Below are 21,450 nucleotides of genomic sequence, written 5' to 3'. Positions count from 1 at the left end.
TTAAACGCGATTGTCCTTCTTGGAAAGTGCGTAGAATCTCTCAAATTGAAAGAGGGGCAATTAGACGCGGGATAAAATGTATATTTCCCAGGGTGTTGGGTACGCCTGTGCAAGTCCAGTTTAATTTTACATAATTAATAATACAAGAATTATAATAAATTAATTTCTAATAAGGATAAATTTTACTAACAAAGTATAAATTTCACGACAAAATTGACGCGCAGTAACAAAAATTTTTAACTTTTGGTTTTGGTTTTCTTGATTACTTTAGCTGAAGTCAAATTTTTGTCCAATCACTGGTCTATTGTAAACTTTAAATCGATTAAACTAGATGCGGAGCTCTACTTAAAATTACGGGTCACTGAGTAAATATTTTGGACTAATAAGGCGTCAAGTCTCGGTTCGAGTCCTCCTTGAGTCCAATAGTGAAGATTTTGAAGGACTCAAGATAATTTTCAAGTCCCAAAATTTTCATTTTCGAGACTCGATCGAGTACTCGCCTTTATTCGAGTACTCACACAGACCTGGTGTCGGGTGCCCAGAATTTAGAATAGAATGCGATGAATTTTCCAGCTTATGGGTTGTAATTTAGCAATCTTAAAGGTAGCGCGATAGTTTTAGAGGATAGGCAACTCCCTATCTCGAACTACAGCTTATTCTGTATATACTCATGTTACAACATCGGTTGTCAGCAAGCGCAAACCTATATCTCGATGTAACCTAGCCATGTACGTGCTGTCAAGAGTCGAAAAACTTCAGGATCTTCAGGATTTAGAATCGTTTAAAATATCCCGAAGTGTTTTAGCCTCTTGTCAGCACGCGCAAGGCTAAATTACATGGCGAACTAGGTGCTGACAACCGTTGTTGTAACAGAGTATATACGGAATAAGCTGTAGTTCGAGATAGGGAGTTGCCGATCCTGTAGCGTCGTGATAATAAAATTTCAAGGTGACGCGCATTCTTTATCCATGGTTTTTCACTACATCGTTTGATGAACATCGAACGATGGGCTATTACTTTCACTTGGTCTGAAGAAAAAGTATCGTTCGCCTTTTTAAAGCGAGAGAGAAAACGGAAAAGAAGCGGTCATGATTTAAATAAGAGTGCGGTGCGGATGCGCAATGCCACATATTTTTTAGGAAACTTTTTAAATGACATCCGTTGGGAAATGCTATAATTGATTTTAAATTTAAACCAATTTCATTTCAATCGCTTACGTATTTGCTATTCGTAACCCTAAGAAAAATTCTCTTTCAAACGCTTACGTGTCAAAGGCAGTCTATAGAGGCTATCCATAGGCGATTTCAAAAGGGGGTCTAGGGGCTATTCGTTAAATCATTGGCGATTTTTAAGCTCACTCGAGTTGCTACTCACTTATTCAATGGTGACCTATACTTAATAATTGGTAATATTTAAAGGGCATCGAGGAGCTATTCACTAATTCATAAGTAATGATTGGCGTTTCGAGGGACTACTAACTCAATCATTTTCGATTTCAAAAGTGTCGAGAGGCAACCTACTTATTCATAGCCGATTTATAAAGGGAGTTGAGGTGCTACTAACTTAATCATTGCCTGTTTTAGTGGGTGTCGAGGGGCTACTAACTTTATCTTTGGAGATTTTAATAAGGAGTCGAGGGGCTACTCGCTTAATCATTGCCTGTTTTTAATGGTAGTCGAGGGGCTACTCACTCAATCTTTGCCGACTTATAAAAGGGAGTCGGGGAGGCTACAGAATGATTCCTCTTATCTGTATGGAATGGGCAACGCTAGTATAGCTACGTAGATGGTTGCCGTTTTTATTTTAATGGGGAAAGAGTCGTATGGGTGAAAAGGTAATATAAAGCTAACACTATTAGCCATACATTACCAGGGTCAAGCTCGACTCAAATAACATTCTTGATTAGCCGAAACCACTTTGGCCGAGAATGTTATTCGGGTGAAAAAATAACGCGTACCTAATATTGTTTTAGCCATACCTAACCTTTTAAAAGCCCCGATTTATTCAAAGACTTTTAATAATAATTACACCGGCAAACTTATTGCCGTTTAAGTAATAAGTTTTGTTGAGTACAGGTGCCTACTTCCGTTTATTCATTGAATATCCGTTTATCGTTTAGTCTTCAAAATGAACATTATTACCATTGGCTACGTTAAAGAAGAACTTGCAAAATGGCACAAAAGGCCCATGCCGAGGTCAATGACAATAAGCAAATTATTCAACACGAGCCAGTTGGTGAACGCCATGGCTTTAACTTTTCAAAAAACGTTTATCAATGCCGACTCAATACAACTGTTCCCGACTAGCCGGGAACAAATGGAGTCATTTCGCAAAAGTACTCATTCCTTTACTTGGAAGCAAGTTTTTAAGCAGTTGTTCGAAAGCGGAGAATCGGAACAGTGAGTGTTTACAACCAATAAGCGAGAAACAAACTTCATCCTTTTACGTTTACAGGCCTTCGCGAACAATATTTAAACCTATTTCGGATAACACTGTGAAGTTCTCCGAACTTTTCCTAATAAAGGACGGAAAGATACAAAGACACTATTTCGTGTACACAATAATTTGTTTTGTTGTGAAACTAGTCCGTAAGTCTTACATTGTTAAGGTTGACAAATATGACATTTTAAAATTTGATATTGCTCATTCATTGTAGAGGCGAAACTAGGCCCTGGTACGAATCTAAGGGAACTTTTCCCGGAAGCGGTTGTGCTGGTGTACCATAAGGTATGTGAAAAAGATCCGAATTGGCGTAAACCGTTCCAAATGGAAAGCGGATGTTTTGAAGAGCCCCACGCGGACGTTCCTCACGCAAGGTTCCCGGTTGCCGGTAATTATTGCATTATAAAGTATTCTGAGAGAGCGGTTGCTCTCTTAGATAAGACCTCATACTGCGTTTAATGTATAAGGGTGGTTTTTTGATTCGATGTAACTTTTTCCCTATCATGGTTACTGCTTTGAAAACATTCCACTGAACTAAAATTCGGACCCTTAATATGTGGTTAAAATTTCAAAGAGATCCCTCCATTAGTTTTTATTATAGAAAATAAAGTTGCTAAGGGTGGTTTTCATTTCCATAAAAAAATTCAGACATTTTGGCAAAAAAAGGGAAATTTTCCCATAGGAATAACATGGGAAATGTTTGCTGTGATAGCCAAATGGTCTCGACCATTTTTTGAAGACTTTTTATTCGATAGGTCAGAAAATGGTTTTAAATGAAAGGTTGAACATTTTTCTGGTGCCTTTCGAAGTTTTATTGAAAACAATTAATACTAAGTATTACTTTTTGTACTTTTAAGCACATACTTAAACTTACGACCTTTTATTCTGTTGGACTTACGTGGTATAATCCTAGCTAAAATCATAGAGAAACGTACTGTTGGTCTTACGCTGTTTTACCGCTAATAGAGCGAAGTTTTTTGTTTACTAAATGCGTCGTCCGCTCTGTTTATGGGCGAGCTTAAGGCGAATTTTTTCACTTTTCATCTAAAAGAAGGGGTTAATTAGTCCCAATTTAAAGTTAAGATTTAGCCGATAATTTTTAAATTCACTGATTTCACTAAGCCGCGGTCAAAAGTTCAAGACAGGCTGATTGTACTATTGTAGACTAGAGAACAATTGGCCGTGTTGCGTTCGTTTTAAGGTGTTTCACCTGGTGCCATTGGCCAACGATAGCCGCTAATAAGGTAATTTGTTTAAATTAAATCAATTTGTGTTGTTTAAATTAAATCAATTTGTGTTGTTTAAATTAAATCAATTTGTGTTGTTTAAATTAAATCAATTTGTGTTGTTTAAATTAAATCAATTTGTGTTGTTTAAATTAAATCAATTTGTGTTGTTTAAATTAAATCAATTTGTGTTGTTTAAATTAAATCAATTTGTGTTGTTTAAATTAAATCAATTTGTGTTGTTTAAATTAAATCAATTTGTGTTCTTTAAAGTAGATCAATGCAAACTACGCACAAGGGTTCGTTCCCTGGTTTCTCGACTGGTGCCGTCAGGCAACGGTTACCGCTACGAAGATACGTTTTTTGCTGGTAAAATAAATGATAGATTCAATCACACTATCACTAATTCCTGTCATCAAATCAATATTTTTAATTCAGCCTCTTCCAAGCGCGAAATTACAAATTAAAGGGATGTACAGTGTGTTAATTAATTAATATAAATTTTGGATAAATATGTAACACACTATCATTAGTAATTTCTGAAGAGAGGAAAAACGGTTGAAATTAATTTTTTTTAAATTTAAAAAGCAAATTTGGCTCGGAAAAAACCCAGCGCCAGAAGCCTGTCTTATAAAATGTTCACAAGATGATTCGTTCAAGAATGTCTAGAATTAAGTCGCATAGAAGTAATAAATATTTCACCTAAGTCAGCTGACTTGGCCAGGCAGGGCATAGCCAACTCGATCCATTCTCACGGACGCTGCTCTGCATCTTGCGTAGTGTTACGCGTGATCTAGTGGGCTATGGGCAGGGTAAACAAATACGGGGCTGCCAGGCTGTCTCTTACACAATAATGATACAGGGCAAATGACCAGTTTAAAAATAAAACCACGGGACCACAAAGAAAATGCAAGGGTAACCAGAGTCCAGACATTAACTCAAAAAGTTTAATTGTCCAATTCCTAAGTTTAGCAGACGACGTGGTCAAATATTATTATATAGCGCGAGCAGCTTGCGTCCATGAGCGCGGATCGAGTGGGCTATGCTTGCAGGAAGAAACTTTGTCTCAGTTACACCAAAGAGAATATAGGGGAGGAGTTGAAGCTCCCCCGCTCCACAAGGCTAAATTACATTGTTGCCCCTAAATTATACTAGTGGTACGAGGGAGTTTCCGGCTCAGTCGCGCCACCTACGATACCGTTAAATGTCTCAAACGGAAATGCCTCGGTACTGCGCATTAAAGATGCGCGGTAGAAAAGAGCAACAAGATTTTCCCCTCTTTCCACTTCTCCCCTATATTGTCTTTGATTACACCTTGTATTGGAAACCCCCATACCTATAGCGTTGCCTGTGTACCCCCACCTACGGCACCGTAGTCCTCCCAGCATCCTCAGCGGTTAGGTAGGGTCGTACACTCGTACTGGATGAAATTGTAAAGGGCGCCCCCTCTATCTTAAAATTAGAAGCTAGCTCTCTTACAAATAAAATGGCGCTACGCGGCACCACTTAGCAATCGCCTACCGAAGGGCAGGGGCGTGCGCGAGGTACATTGGGAGAGATACGGTGCCGTAGGTCGCCCATCATCATTTGCAATCCATCTCAATTCCCTTATCCCTGGTTACACTGCTACAACGAAAACCAAATACCAGCAACCTAAGTCCAAGCCAGTCATCTGAAAGACTCAAAACGATGACTCTGATTCTTCTGAATTTGAAATATCAGTAGAAATGATTCTAGATAATCCTCAGAGTTATTTTAAATATTTTAATACTCAAAGCCAGGGGATAAGGAAAGGCCAAAATAATTTTATTATGAAAATTTGATGTTTTCAGTGATAAATTAATCTCATTGGTGATAACTGATTAACTGGTTCCTGAAAGCATTAGTAACTAACTAGCAATATTAGGTGCCTTATGCTTACGCTCCCCTATATTTATGTTTGTGCTTAGTGCAGATTTTAAAAATGCCACAGTTTCTTAACAATCTTAATTAAAATGAAGACTGAAGGAACAGATATTAATAAAATATGTCTTCGTGGACAAAAGTAAATGATAAGAAAACAAAATGGAATGACCGAAGTAACAGATATTAAACTTTTTCTTTAAAGACATGATTATAAAACATCAATTATTTGAAAAAAATACTTATCTTCGTTTTTTTCACCAAAATTACATTTGCCCAAAAATTCTGTATCATTAAATTTTCCATTCTTTTCAAAATGGTTCGTGTCAAAGATTTTCTATATAACAGAAACATGCGACATCGTTTATATTTACAGCTAGATTTCCAGTGTAGACCATGATAGAAACAGTTCCTCGTTAGTGATATTTAAAAGGATTGCAGCTTTTAATTTGAACTACAGTGCGTTTTAATACTGGAAACTAAGCCCAATAGTGAAATAAATACGCAGCCCACCATTTGTCGGTGTCCATTTACGTGTTTCGTGTTATACGTTTGCTCTACAATGTGTTCCTCATAGCGAGTTCAAGTCATACCAAACCTATTCAATCACAACTTTTAAAACAGTTCTCACGCACTCAATAATATACCAAAGGTTTTTTGTTAATAATGTCTTTTATCCAGATTTTAATGACTCATTTATAAAACATTTTAAATCATCGACCCAAAAAATGGGACCCAAATTGAATCGTGGTCGTATAAATGCAATCGCAAAACCAAAAGCACCCTAAAGCGACGTTTAAAATGTCAATCATGATGCCTTATAGTTCGAAAAGAGAAACCTTTAAAAATAACCCATATCCATACTCGGATATTTATTCTAATCCTTTTCATTCGAAAACTGTTAATACCACAAAGGATATATAGAATGAATAATCTGTCTTTCGAAAACAATGCAAATGTAATTTTGGTGAAAAAAACGAAGATAAGTATTTTTTTCAAATAATTGATGTTTTATAATCTTTAAAGAAAAAGTTTAATATCTGTTACTTCGGTCATTCCATTTTGTTTTCTTATCATTTACTTTTTCAAGTCTTTGTCCACGAAGACATTTTTTATTAATATCATGATGATGTAATAAAATATAATTATTTATACAATTTTGACGACTCTTAGAAATCGAAGAGCTGCCAATTGTTCCGGAGGAAAGCTCGGAAGAGCATTCTACTCTTTCAAATTTGATTAATCTTTATGAAAAGGGGTTATCAATTTTACAAAATAATCGAGAGAAGTTTGAGGTGGCCCTCCGCGCCACAGATAAAATGATCGACAACCATAAGGAGAAAATCAAAAACTTGAAAAAACTCATGGTGGAAAAGAAAGAGGCGGAGCAATTGCGACTGAGATTGGCGACAAACAACTCTACACCAGCCCAGTTTAACAAATGCATCTCGATCGTCGAAAAAATCACGCAAAAGACCGGAGAACTCTTGTCAACGCTTCGACAGTTAGCGTCTAGTAAAGGGCTTATAAGCCCCGATGATTCAGGTTAGACATATTTACCAATTCTATAGTGTTTAAGCATTCCCGACAACCGCGCGCTAATTTACAGTGCCGGGGGAAGCGCTTAAGCTTATCTTTTATTTTCTGGCAATAATAACTTTAATTTTTTTTAGATTACGAAGAACTCGCGACCGCGAGCAAGTCAAAATCCCCACCTAATGGTTGGTATAATAAATATTATTCCGTAATGAAAAAGTAACTGTTTTTTTTTTCGTTTAGAATTTGAAGAAGAAATTGAATGGCCAGTTACCAGTGACTACGAACGCGACTCGGTCCCGCGTACTCCAGGCAGAACCTCGGACAGTAAGAATATTTTATATTAATCATTTACCTTAAATTAGGCGTTAATTATGTTACGCCAATTCCAGTGGTGGAGATGGTGAACTCATGAAAGCTAAATGGTTATCTGTGTTACGTCATGTCACTAACCAACATAAGGATCATGGAATGCCTTACAATGAGTGCGCCCACGGAGAGTTAGACGAGAAAAGACCCAAATATTGGTTGGAATTAGGTTTGTTATTTCGATGAAACACAACAATTAAGGCAGAGTTTATGCAGTGCGTGACATATTTACTAAGAACTATTTCTATGATCTTTGAAGATAACTATAGTCTTAGTGTTACTTACGCCCGTTACATTTGAAAACCGCTTAGCTAATAACCAGTATTTTCCAGGGAAAAAACCTTTCCTTATTTTACAAAAAATTGTGAAGTCTCTGCAGTAAGATGAAAAACAAATGTCATCAGTTTGCCAGACATCATCTGTTGAAGCCTATCACGCTGTAGTGATTCATTTTGCTCCTAAGCATACGCATTATTCGTTTCATGGAATGGAAGCGCGGTAAATAATGAGAGCTACTAGGTTTTAATAAGAGTTCAATTGAAAAGGTTTTGTTCAGGTTAATTTTGGCGGCCCTTCACTATAATGAAAATTCTTCGAAGCTACAAGCCACTACTAAAGACGGTATTCGTAGGTAGAATATTTATATTCCCAAGGCGAAAGCCGGTGAATTTTCAGTTAGACCTATTATGGCTGCATCAACTTACAGTAAGCTAAGCTTGTGGCTGCTTAGTAGCTAAATGCATTAACGTAAGAATTTTTAGATTATGTAGAAAGATTAATGGCTCAAGTGATTGAGCCGAAACCTACGCTACAGGAACGGATCGGACTGCGAACGTGTTAGGCCCACAACCACAAACCTTGTGCCACAAACATGAACATCCCGATAAAGATTTTGCTATCGTATGTTACAGTAAACGACGGCGTTTTGAGGAAGAAAAATAGTTGTTTGTTTATGACCATGACAAAAATAAAAAATTTTTAAACAAAAGTCAATTTATTTATTTCACATTTGAGGTCTAGGACTACTTAGTTTAAAAAGGCTACTTCATAGCCTACCGTGTGTGAAATTATCAAGAAAAAAGACAACTGATAAGTACAAAAGATAAAGCCCCTGCGTCCAACTGACACAATAGTGATCCTAGAAATCACTAGCGGGAACTAACTTGTTCACTTTGTGACAGATGTCCAAAGACGTAACTGCCAACCTGGTGATGGTGAAGCGATTGTGTGCCAAACAATATAGTAGGGCGCCATATTACCGACGTAAAGTCAATATTTAGCAGTGTCAAAGAACTATAATAGGAGTTTAGTTTACACGGTTGGTAGATTTTGTAGTGTGGTTGTCAAAAGCTAGTCTGTCATCAATAAAAACTCCAAGGATCCGAATACAGCGAGTGGAATGAAGCTAGACACCATTAATTGTGTATGGGTAATACGAATTTCCCTAGATACAACATTTGGCACTTCAAATTATCCATCCCCATATCCAAGTCATGTTTTACTAAAATGTTTTTCCATTAGACGTTTAGCAATTATTTCGCATGTTCGACTTAACACGAGGATAATTGGGGTTTTTAAATTAGTTCTTATTGCAATCGTACAAATTCACAATAAACATCGGATGGGAATGTTTCCCGAATTTTAATAAGACGCAACTAGGAATTGGGTAACGTAAACCACTTGGTAAGAATTGGTGAATCCATCGTATAAATCTTCTATAGGCAATATACCTATATTTCCTGCAATGAAACAACTAGGTGTAAATTCTTCTGAACTAAGTACTGAAGGCAATGATAAAACGTGGCAATTTTATTCTAATTTTTGCACATACTCATTTAGTCTTACTGTAAGGGAATCGAAATTAAAATCTGACCTGTGAATTACTCCTTGTCGAGGTTCAGTGATTCTTCCAGGCCTCCGGTTACAAAATTCCAAATACCACTGCTTAAGTTCTTCCACATCGAGACATCGTCTCTCAAATAAGCGGCGCTGTGTAATACAGCTACCCTTTGTCCACTTGCTCATATTTCCTGCAGCAAGTTCATTCTTCGGCAGTAGCCATTACTTGGCAAAAGCCACAAATACACCTAGTCGCATTATTCCCCGAGCGGAGTCGCATTATTCCCCGAGCGGAGTCGCATTATTCCCGGAGCGGAGTCTCTGTATTCCCCGAGCGGAGTCGCACTATTCCCCAAGCGGAGTCGCAGTATTCCTGAATCGGAGTCGCAGTATTCCTGAATCGGAGTCGTAGTATTCCCCAATCGGAGTCGTAGTATTCCCCAATCGGAGTCGTAGTATTCCCCAATCGGAGTCGCAGTATCCCCCAATCGGAATCGCAGTATTCCCCAAACGGAGTATCTGTATTCCCCGAGCGGAGTCGCGTTATTCCCCGAGCGGAGTCGCATTATTCCCGGAGCGGAGTCTCTGTATTTCCCGAGCGGAGTCGCACTATTCCCCAAGCGGAGTCGCAGTATTCCTGAATCGGAGTCGCAGTATTCCTGAATCGGAGTCGTAGTATTCCCCAATCGGAGTCGTAGTATTCCCCAATCGGAGTCGTAGTATTCCCCAATCGGAGTCGCAGTATTCCCCAATCGGAATCGCAGTATTCCCCAAACGGAGTATCTGTATTCCCCGAGCGGAGTCGCGTTATTCCCCGAGCGGAGTCGCGTTATTCCCCGAGCGGAGTCGCATTATTCCCTAAGCGGAGTCGCTGTGCTCCCCATGCGGAGTTAATTTATTTCCCATCTTGAGTTAATTTACTCCCCATGCGGTGTAATGCTATCCACAGATAGATGAGACGCATTTCACGATATAGGTGAACTAATACCCTTGGTTATGAATCATACCTGTACTAGATTGTGGTTTCATTGGAGCAGGTATAGTTTTCTTCCAGTTCCCCGCTAAAATTTGAATTCAAAAGGCATGAAAAACAGGGGGATAAAAATTAGACTGTAGCATATACAGGGCCCAAGACTACTATCATTTTTGAGACTATGTGATAAGAGAGAGTATAGACGACCGTATACGCCAGTTTCACTGGCGTATAAAATCGTCTGGTGGGGAGGGGGGGGGTCATTTCTCCACCAAGGGGGAATTGATGACGTCACGTGATGTTGTTGGCGGGAAATTTGAATTTATAGGGGTTTTTTTAACGTGTATTGGTATGACGTCACGTAATTTATTGGTGTTGAAGGCATTCAGTGTCCATAGTGTTGTTAATTTGGTGTATCTTTAGGATATTGTGTACATTTAGGGGATGATTTATTGGTAATTCTATAGGTTCTGTAGACCCTTTCTATACCAACCCTGCCGGTAATGTTATTCTTTGTTTGTATGTATGCTTATGTTATTCTTATATTAAAGAACTAGTTTTAATTGAGATATGGTTTACATTGCAAAAGGTACAAACTAAACTATGGTGATGTTCTAGGTGTACTCATGTTTTGTATTGTTATTATCTGGGTGTATCTTTAGGATATTGTGTACATTTAGGGTATAATTTACGGGTAATTCTATAGGTTCATTAGGCCCTTTCTGCCTGTAATGCTATTCTCTGTATGATTTTGAGGTCTCTCCGTGTAGGCTTATGTTATACTAAAGAACTAGATTAGGTTTACATTGCAAAAGGTACCAATTAAGCTACGACGAAGGTCTAGGTGTACTCATGTTTTGTATTGTTATTATTAGGTTTATCTTTAGGATATTACGTTCATTTAGGATATGATTTTTATAGGTTCAGTAGGCCCTTTCTACACCATCCTGTAATGCTATTCTCTGTATGATTTTGAGGTCTCTCCATGTATGATTATGTTATATTACATGAACTAGTTTTAATTGAGATATGGTTTACATTGAAAAAGGGTACAAATTACGCGCGGATCTAAGTGTTCTCCTGTTTTGTGTATTGGTTATCAAGTTACTATGTTAAAACAATAGTACACTTTAGTATCATAAAGGGAAATTACGGCAGTTTTTGCACAGTTGGATAGTTGATTAGAAGTTAAAATGAAGCAGTACTGCTAAAAAACTCAGAACATAAGGATTACATTAGTTTTAATACGAATTTGGAGAATAAGTACAATTACTTGAGTTAAAATGCGAAATATTACTGAAAAAACATACTGAAAATACGAACTACATAGAATACATGGTAAGTAAGCACAATACTAGTTATTAAATTAAAAATCCTCATAGGACTGACTGAAAAATATATATTTTCCTACGTGCTAAAATATTGATATACAGTTAAAATGCGCAATCATAACTAAAGAACATCATTAGACAATACGAATTACAATGGTTTTGATAACAAACAAATTCAATAAAATGCAAAATTAATACTACTTCAAAAAAAATCGTAGTACAAGATGATTAAGCACATAGACATTTACCATTATAGAAAATAGAACAATATTACTGCATGCGAGATTATTAAATACATAGATACCCATGTACCTTCATGGAGAATATAACAATACTACTTTTAATATGATTTAAAAGCTACAATGGTTATTATACGATTTTAGTACAAATATTAGGCTAGTTATTAAACTAAAATGTTCATAGGATTGACGAAAAAATATATTTTTTCTGACGCGCTATACACGCTAAAATACTGATATACGATTACTGATAAAAATATGGAAATATTACTTAAAAAATTACTACAATTATCATCAAAAAATAAAAATTACAATTATACAAAACAATATAAATTCAATACTTATTGACTAAAGTGCTAATATATATTAATTAAAAAAGCTTATTAAATGCAAAAATATTACCAAAAACGCTGCGTATTCGTTAAAATATTGTTACATGTTGAAATACGTTAATATTACTATAAATAATACTTGAAATACTAATTAAAATACTGATACTGGGTATCTAGAATATATACGAGTAACTTATGTCGAAAATGTCAAAGATTCTAATTAATATAACCGTATGGGGCTGTTTTATAATCAGGAAGTATTCTAACTTTATCCACTACGACCTGATATGTTTTGGTCTGGTTGATCGTGATCAGTGTGTGATCGGGAAGACGTCTGATTTGTGGGCCTATAGGGACTTGAACCGAGTTCAGTAGAGGTTCACCTTCATTGTTTACGCCTAGTAGGTTCTTCATTGTTTCAAAATTTATATAATTTTCTGTAGAGGCGTTTAAATAAAATCCTTTAACTTTGATAATGTTAGTTTTAGTGCTGGTTTTAGGGTCGAGAATGTCCATGGAATAGTTCTTTGGTCCAGCACTCCCCCATTCGCAAATATACGCATCTGGGCCATAGGATTCTAATTCATTTTTAAGTTGCCCCAAATAATCGCCTGTGGGTAGCAAATGAGCGCCGTCTGGCGAGAGGTACACTAAACTATCCGTGTCATCATAAAAACAAAGGTCACCGACCTTTTCAAGATGTTTTAGTAAATGTAATCGCGCCATAGATGTTGTATAACAAGCGATAACTACGTTTGTGTGTTTGTGCACAATCTCGTTTTCTAGAATGTGTTCGTACTTTACTAATACGGTGTTTTCGTTGATTGTTAGTAAACTTTTAACCTCCAAGTCTGGATTTAATATTAATCCGTACAATTTGTTGGCATCTTTGATTAGTTCTGTAGAGGTGTGCCTTGTTTTTTGGCCAAATTTACCCCAAAAAGAGTTGAGCATAAGTTTGCTAAGGCATCTGAGACCTTCATTTTTCTCTACTTTAGTGATATCCAGTTCTACACCCTCTTCGGCTTTGAAGTTTTTGACATAGTTCTCCTTATCTTCTTGAGTCTGGCAATCTGCTGGAAAGCCGCTAGCTAGGGTTTTGTATTCTAAAAAGGTATTAACATAATCTTTAAACAGTCCTCCCTGTTCCTTTTTTGGGGTCGTACTGTGTCACTTTGTATGACCAAGCCTCGTACATTCGTGTGATTGTGTAACCATTCTCTACTGCATGACGTAACTCGTCGACTACCCATGTGCCTCTCAATTCTCTTTTTTCAGGAGTATGTTCGCAATCACCCTGAAATTGGGTTTTACAACATGTGTAACATAGTGGAAATGTTAATTTTCCGTTAATACGAGCGGGCAGAACGGGATGAATTAGGTTTTGGGCCGGTAATATGTCACATTTAAGAAGACCATCAAACGAAAATATGTCAGGAAAGTTATCTAATATGATTTCAGGATGTCCTATAGGTATCTTGGTGGTTTTATTAATGAATGGGTATAGACTTGTGAAATCCACGTAGTGAATTCGCTCCGATCCTGTTGTTTTATGGTATAGTTTTGTTGCGCAACATCTCCCCCCGAAGAATGCATCACGGGGGTCTAATCTTTTTACTATTTTAGGCATAATATCATTATGGTTTAAAAACTCTATTATTTCGGGTTTATTTACTTTTTCCTTCTGCCAGTCACATTCCCACTTGACATTCACTGTATAATTGAGAGATTCTAATTTGGCTAACATGAGCATGCTTCTAAAATATCTGGAATTCAAAGTCTGTGCAGGGTCTCCGTGCAAAGCCTTGTTTCTGTTTAAGGGAAAGTGTATTTTACACCCATGATAAAAACACCCCCAATACTCGAATATTTCCTTGTTGATTTCACAAAATCCGTCTACTTTGAGTTTTTGTATTCTGGTTTCTTTCCCTCTAAAGGATGATTGGATAGATATATTTCTTTTGTTGGCGGTCCACTCTAACCATTCTATAGCCCCTATCGACTGATTTTCGCTAAGTCTATAACAATTAGCGGGTATGATGCCTATAGTATCGGGTTTAAGATAATTCCTGCGAAATACGTAAGAGCAAACGCCAGGAAGAGTAATTGCGCCGCAATTAAATGGATCTACACCCGTTACTTTAAAGAGTAATGTACGAAACGTTATACATCCAAGGAATAGTAAAACCGTGTCGTTCTCACAATAATAATTGAGTTCCTTCACGAAGTCGAAACCTTTACCTTTACTATCTTCGGAGCTATGCCATTTTAAGAAGACATCTAAATTTTTCCTTGTAAAATATTGACAGCCATAAGCTTCGATAGGGGGTAGACTACTTTCTATAACATAATTGGTTTCATCCTGTCTATCTACATCAAATTTATGTTCTATTACATTGAATAAAAAATGTGGAAAATACCCTTTAGCGGCGTCTGATATGCCAAAAGTAGCGGGAAACTTTGCCAAGGCTACAGGAATGAAATTATAAGAATCCAGAAATAACAAGTTAAACAATTTCATTTCTAAAATTCGAGTTCCGTTAATTTTCAAAGACGGAACGAATTTTTCATCCCTATTAATGATTTCTCGAATTAGTAGTTGATTATCATAATTACTGCCATAGTGAGACAGTATAATGACGTTCTTAACGGCATGCAATTGCATTAAATAATCTAGAAACAGAGATATAGGATTCCCACCCGAGAAATGTTGTTTACGAGGTCCGAATCGCCCGCACATGGTGCAACTAAAGTCTAGGGATGTCTTGTCTATACAATTTTCGCAAACGGTTATACTGACTAACAGGATAGCCTGGTGTTCATAGGCTCCTAACTCTTCCTGACATACCTTCGTTTGTATACATTCTACGTCAAAGAAAATATACATAAGGTTAGGCTGATTAGGTCTAGGCTTTTTAACGGATGGCACTTTCAGAGGTTTGTCTGTGATAATTTGAATAAAACATAAGTGGTTGCTGGGCAAATATTTCTTGCAGACCTGGCAATATATCTCATCACACGTATGCATCTCAGTTCTTCGGGAAAAATCAATAATTTTTAAACAGTCTCTACAGTGAAAAAGGCGCTCACATAGCGGCTTTTTACTGCTGGAAGATGCTAAGTGGCTTTGATAGCATTCATCGCCTAAGAATTTTCGTAAACAAAATCTACAAGCTTTCTGGGGGCCTTGGCAGATAGTGGGTCTCATGCAACTAAAACAAAAGTCATTACATTTATGGGACTGTATTCGCCAATAAGGGATAAGGCACTTTTCGCAGAATCGGTCGTGGTTAAAAAGTGGCCTTAATTTTGTAATAACGTTATAATGGTTATTTTCATTCAATAAAAAGAGGCGGGGCCTAGTATCATATGGATCGTTTTCACCTAAAATCAAAACAGGGACGCTATTTTCGAATTTGTAGACGAAAATCGAATATTTATTTAAATAAACTTTGAACTTATCAAAAGATTCGGCAGTTCCACACTCACTAGCCCTTACTCCTGCCTTATAACATAGTTCTAAAGCAGCTTCTTTTTGCGCTTTATTTCCTGGTCTTGCCCTAGATATAGCTCCGTATTGAGTTTTTAGAGTCTTGTCTTCGGTTGTATCATTAGCATAATTTCTATGATTTATAGCCACACAAAGCGATCGGGCTAAACACAGGTTGTCAGAATTAACTATGCGTACAATACCACGTCTATCTTGACAGAGTAGATTTAAAGGTTTAATACCTCGGGCCGTAGAGAGGGTCTTGCCCTCAGGCAATCGTACAATGCTAAAAATAATTTTAACAGGACCCAGGAAAAATGCTTCCATTTCGTCATCATAAAGCATAACACTAAGCTGGTCAAAAAGAATATTAGGGTCGACTTGATCTAATCGTCTAAAAGATAATTCTAGTTCGGACCTACAAATATTTGCCGCACTCTTTAAAGTAATTTGGACGTAATCTGTAGGCCTATACTTGCTAAGAACGCTTTTGGTTACGGTACATACACGGGCTACGGGATCTTCAGTAATTCTAAGAACTACCTCTCTACCATACATGTTAAAATGTTCGTAAAATCTCTCACTTTGACCTAGTATCTCGCAAGAAGGTACGCTGTCAATAGGTATGGGCTGGTCCGTTTCTCCTCCTCCCCATTGTACATCGATATCATCGTCAGAAAGCGCCTCTTCAGATCCGCTCTCCCTCTCTAAGGTATCGTTCAAAAGTATCTCCTTTATGGGGGGTCCTTGGTCCGTTCGGGCTAAAAACGTGGCTATCTCTTTGTCATATTGCGAGTTGTTGAAGTCGGCGATCTGGGCTTCCTCTTCCCGTATACCACGCTCAATTTCTTCTTGTCGTTTCGCTAGGCGATCTGAGTATTCATTTCTTAAGGGACTAGGAATTAGATTTCTTAGGTTTTCCAATTCTTCTATGGTGGTACAGTCCTCTGGCGTTCGAACAACTGTTTTCATATATTCGAGTAAGTCGAGGCAGGCTTGAATGACATTTAAGTCAGCCTGTACTACGAGTCGTGGTAGAGTCTGAGGTCCGTACATCGGATCTATTCGCAGATAGGCGCATAGGTAGAAATAAAACTCGTATATTAAACGTAACGGCCAAGGTCTATTTATAGCCAGTTCGTTCAAAGTTGTACTAAGAGTTTCAGGGTCCATGTTTAACTTTCGGTGTTTGAAGATCGACTGTGTATTTTGATCATTTCCTCAGCCGCTTTTATACTAAATTTCTTAATAGACACGCCCACATTCCTCAATAATTTAACAATAGCCTGATTTATTGCTTATCAGTCACCAGATGTTTTCTCACAATGCATTTCGGACCCATGCCTGTTAATAGTTTACCGATTTTATAACTAAAGAACGTTGGATTTGCTTTATGTCAAATAAATTGTCAACAAAAGAGCGGCCTATAAATAGAATTTTGTTATAAACACTGCAAATAAGGGACAATTTTATTGGGGTAATAAATAAAAAACAGGGTGTGTAAAGCGTTTATAGAGATTCTCAAATGAGAAAATATCCTTTGTTATCTTCAAGTCTGTTAAATAATAACGTTCCGAATTTCTCTGATAGGTTATAAAAACCATTGTACATTTTTCAAAAAAAATGCCACCTTAAGCAAACTAAATTTCTTAATAGACACGCCCATATTCCTCAATCATTTAACAATAGCCTGATTTATTGCTAATCAGTCACCAGATGTTTTTCTCACTATGCATTTTCGGACCCATGCCTGTTAATAGTTTACCCATTTTATAACAAAATAACGATGGATTTGCTTTATGTAAAATAAATTGTCAAGAAAAGAGTGGCTTATAAATAGAATTTTGGTATAAACACCGCAAATAAGGGACAATACTTTATGGGGGTAATAAATAAAAAACATGGTGTGTAAAGCGTTTCTAGAGATTCTCAATTGTGAAAATATCCTTTGATATCTTCATGTCTGCTAAAAATATCTTTTGTTCCGAACAGGTCGTAAAAACCATAGTAGATTTAAAAAAATTCTACCCTAAGCTAACCTATTACCAAATAGTTTCTCACGGTCTTGAATAACACTATGATTATGTAGGCGAGAAGTAGGCCTACGTAAAGCAATGAATCACAAAATAAATTCCATTGGTAACAATACAAATGGTTCGACCCCCCCCCACAAAGTCATTAAGACACGTCCCGACGTGTTTACGGAATAGGCTATAAAATATTTTTAATCAACCAGGTAGCAACTCGGCATTTAAATATAACATATTTAATTCCTTAAGAGGCTAAATTTCGAAAGTTTTATAGTAGAGACAGCGCCAATTGAGCTAGTATTCGTTATGAAAAGGTTTATCTGCGGATCAAAATTCTCAAAACAAGTCCAAACATTAGACGTCTTTCGCAAGAATAGAACAAAAGACCTTTCTCCACCGATGTGTATACAAAACTGGCATAACAAAAGGCGTATAACTCCGAAATGCTATTGATTGGGTTAATTTCATAGTACAATGATAATTTTCGCTACGGGCTAGTATAGTGATGGAACTGTAATACCTTTAAAAAGGACACAGTTGATTGTGAAAGGTTTGTAAATAAAGAAAGCTAAACCTAGAGCAATTTGGTCCTAAATGGACAAATAATTCCAGTATTCCAAAATAAAATTATGGTTTTGTCTGAAAAACGTCACTGTCCGTCTAACGAGGGATTAAGACTTTGAAGCACTTAATTTTAAAAATGTTAACGCATTCGTATCATGGGGACGATAGAGTCACAAAGGATTTCTCTTATCATTCATTAATACAAACGGCACACAACAACGTTTCGTCTTCTAACGTTTATTTGTAAACCCTAATTAAATAAACCTGTTAACCTCACTAAAAAATCAGAGACTTTGTGAGAATGACTGACAAAAACAAGGATTTGAGCGTGATTTTTCTACCAAAGTATTCTTAATCTCGTCAAAGTTCTGTATAGGCGTAAATATCTGGCAAGGACTGTTTTACTCTACCCAACTTGTTAACAATGTTGAACCCCCAACCAGTATTTAAGATAGGCGGGAAAATCACAATATATTGTATGGTTTGCGATAAAAAAGGTTAAAAAATGTACTGTTTTTTAACAAATGTTTTGATTAATCCTAGATTGATACAGCGTTTACTTGAGATGTAAGCACTGAAAGTTTTTGATGTAGCTGTCAGATTGAAATTAAAATGGGGTATTTAGGATAGCTTTGTTACATTATTTGCTACGTTAAAGATGATAAAAGAGCGTTATTTCCTTTAAAAAAAGAACGAAATTAGTCTCCTATAGTTCTGGAAAAATACTCATATATTTTCATGGTTTCGGTTAGCGCAACAAAGACCTAACGTGTAGAGACTTGTCAGGATAATGGCTTCGGGGCAAACTCCTCGAATCAAATGTTTCGTGGTAGGAAGAGTCACCAACTAACAAAGCAATAAATCCGAAAATAAATTCCATTCATAGCAATACAAATGGTTCGACCAGGCCCCTAAAAGCCATCACGTCTGAACGAGGTTACGTATAAATAAAAACGGATGGGGATAAATCCTTTTGTTATGGATCAAGTTCGACCTCTTCCCCCTCCCCCCTTTAATGTCATAAAACCAGGTGGGTGGTTCAATTAAAGAAAGGACAATAAATTCCAATGTATCTAAAAAACGCTATGAGCATCAGACAACAATCGAGGGAAGCACCACCCTAAAGTCTGAACATCTCAAGAATGAGCGACCCTAACCACTAATACTAGTGTTATCACATTAAATTTAATCAAAGCAGTCGTCAAATTTTGTAACTATTGGTGTAAAAACCCGTATTTTTCATGATATTCAAATTTACTAGTAAGGAATAATTTTAATGACGTAACTGAATGTTTAGACTTAACCATTTCGTAAGATTTCTCTCTTTTGTTAGTCCGTTTGTACGTTTCTGTTTGTAATATTCCCCACGTTTGTATATACTCTCGTATTGTATCTAGACTCTTTTGCCATGGCGGGGGGTCGTACCCAAGCCCTGCAGGCTTCACGACCCTATCCCTCGAGCCTTATTTAATAAATAAATAAATAAATTGCAACGATAAGAGTAAAGTTAGTTTTGAGGTATAGAAAATTAAATTCCTTAAGTCTGCAACACCATCGCGTTATGTATTGAAATTAATGATTCTGAAATTAATGAAAATATGCTTTTCATCGAATCATTTTGATAAATATATTGCGAAAATCAGCGCAACGTTTTTAGTCATGTGAACTCTTTTTCAAATGACTCGTTTCGTCATTTTAAGGCAACTAAAGAAACAAAGTGAGTTGGATTAACTGAAGTCAGTACTTTTTCAAACTTTGTATGCAATTCTTTGGGGAATTTAGGAAACCCAAATAAGCATTTTTATAGAAAAATGTTGCGTACAATTTTTCCTTCTATTGCTAGAGATCCACGATTCATGCACTGACATTAGCTAAATGACCCTCTGTGTTGTACTTTGAACTTTTCGCTGGTGTTATATTCTGTTTTAGTAAATAGGGATTTATGTTTTTTCTAAAGGTGTTAGTTAAAATCTGTGTTTTTCCCTAGAACAGTGTAAATAGCAGTGATATTCTAGTGTGAAACTATGTAGATGATTCGACATTGTAAACATATATTTTGGGTATTTTAATACTCGTGCTCGAATGGATGGACGTTTCCTAAGAAATACTTTGTTTAATTAGCTTAGTCTCTGTATAGTAAAACATTGCTATACTATTTACTGCGAAGAGGGGGGGGGTTAAGAGGTATTAAATTTTTATTTAAATAGAAAAAAATTGGTGAAATTTTGCTAAATCAAAAGTGTTTTTGGTGAAACATAGAGTAATTTTGATAAATTTAGCTAAAATTTATCGAAACGTTTTAATTAATTTGAAATGTTTTTCAAATGACTCGTTCCGTGTCAGTCAATTGTCACGTGCATGACTGATTTCGTGTCGGTGGTCTATTCAATTTACCATGTATTCCTATGGGTTTTTAAGAATTTTAAATGCTCAATTTCGTTGCGAAAAAATGTAACGTGGTTGATCAAAAACGTTTCGATTGTTTTTTACTTTTAACACGAAATGCGTTGTGAATGATGCTTCTTTCAATACCGTTTTTACGTTTTCCACAAATTTTTGTTTTACGCTGCCGATAATTTTGATAAATATAGTATAGTCAATGCTTCGGTCTAATGATATATTGCCTTTCTGTTGACGCAACGGAAACATCTTAAACTTGTTGAGACTTGTCCTAATAAGGCCCTCGGGGCAAACACCTGTAATCAATTAAATGCTTGAAACCCCTCGTAGGATGAATCACCAGCCCCTATTAATAAAGCAATAGATCACTCTAAATATAAATTCCATTGATTCAATACAAATGGTTCGACCCCCTCCCCCCAAAGCCATTAAGACACGCCTGGACATGTTTACGTATAACTAAAAAACAGATGGAATGTCTTAACATGTTGGTAGTGAGTCATAAATCACTCTAAATATAAATTACATTGATAGCAATGCAAGGAGTCAAGTGACATTGCCATGCCCCCCCCCCTCAAAAAGACCTTTAGACACGTCTGAACGTGCTTGCGTATAAATAAAAACAGATTAGGATAAATTCTTTTGTTATGAACCATGTTCGACCTCCTCCTCCCCCTTAATGTCATGTAACCTACACCTGCTGGGTTGCCAAAAGGGGATTTTGTAAACCATAGAGAGTCATTTCACTTCCGAACTCTGGAGAGAAAGGTTGGTGAC

At 36.7% G+C, this 21,450-nt stretch overlaps 1 protein-coding gene across 1 annotated transcript; it reads right to left on the bottom strand.

Moving 5' to 3' along the window:
- Positions 1-9,571: 9,571 nt before the first annotated feature.
- On the bottom strand, positions 9,572-16,852 carry LOC149597112 (uncharacterized). Its single transcript, XM_089861451.1, has 5 exons — positions 16,264-16,852; positions 12,801-13,295; positions 12,658-12,752; positions 11,415-11,494; positions 9,572-10,097 (listed from the first exon to the last, which is right to left on the bottom strand). The coding sequence occupies exons 1-5, from the start codon at positions 16,850-16,852 to the stop codon at positions 9,572-9,574; spliced, it is 1,785 nt and encodes a 594-aa protein (XP_089717577.1).
- Between the last annotated feature and the right edge of the window lie 4,598 nt (positions 16,853-21,450).

The sequence above is a fragment of the Phalangium opilio genome, unplaced genomic scaffold (genome assembly GCF_054372755.1).
Source record: "Phalangium opilio isolate 3A_F unplaced genomic scaffold, DU_Popi_V2 ptg000390l_1, whole genome shotgun sequence".
Classification (NCBI taxonomy): domain Eukaryota; kingdom Metazoa; phylum Arthropoda; class Arachnida; order Opiliones; family Phalangiidae; genus Phalangium; species Phalangium opilio.
The sequence above is the reverse complement of the archived record's forward strand: the minus strand, read 5'-3'. Positions and strand labels throughout refer to the sequence as shown.

Excerpts from the sequence above, each read along its gene's own strand:
- LOC149597112 (XM_089861451.1), bottom strand. The coding sequence starts at position 16,852 with ATGGACCCTGAAACTCTTAGTACAACTTTGAACGAACTGGCTATAAAT. Across the intron at positions 13,296-16,263 it reads TTGCGAGATACTAGGTCAAA|AATACAAAACCCTAGCTAGC; the intron begins GTGAGAGATTTT and ends ATACCTTTTTAG. Across the intron at positions 12,753-12,800 it reads CGCTCATTTGCTACCCACAG|ATGCGTATATTTGCGAATGG; the intron begins GCGATTATTTGG and ends CCTATGGCCCAG.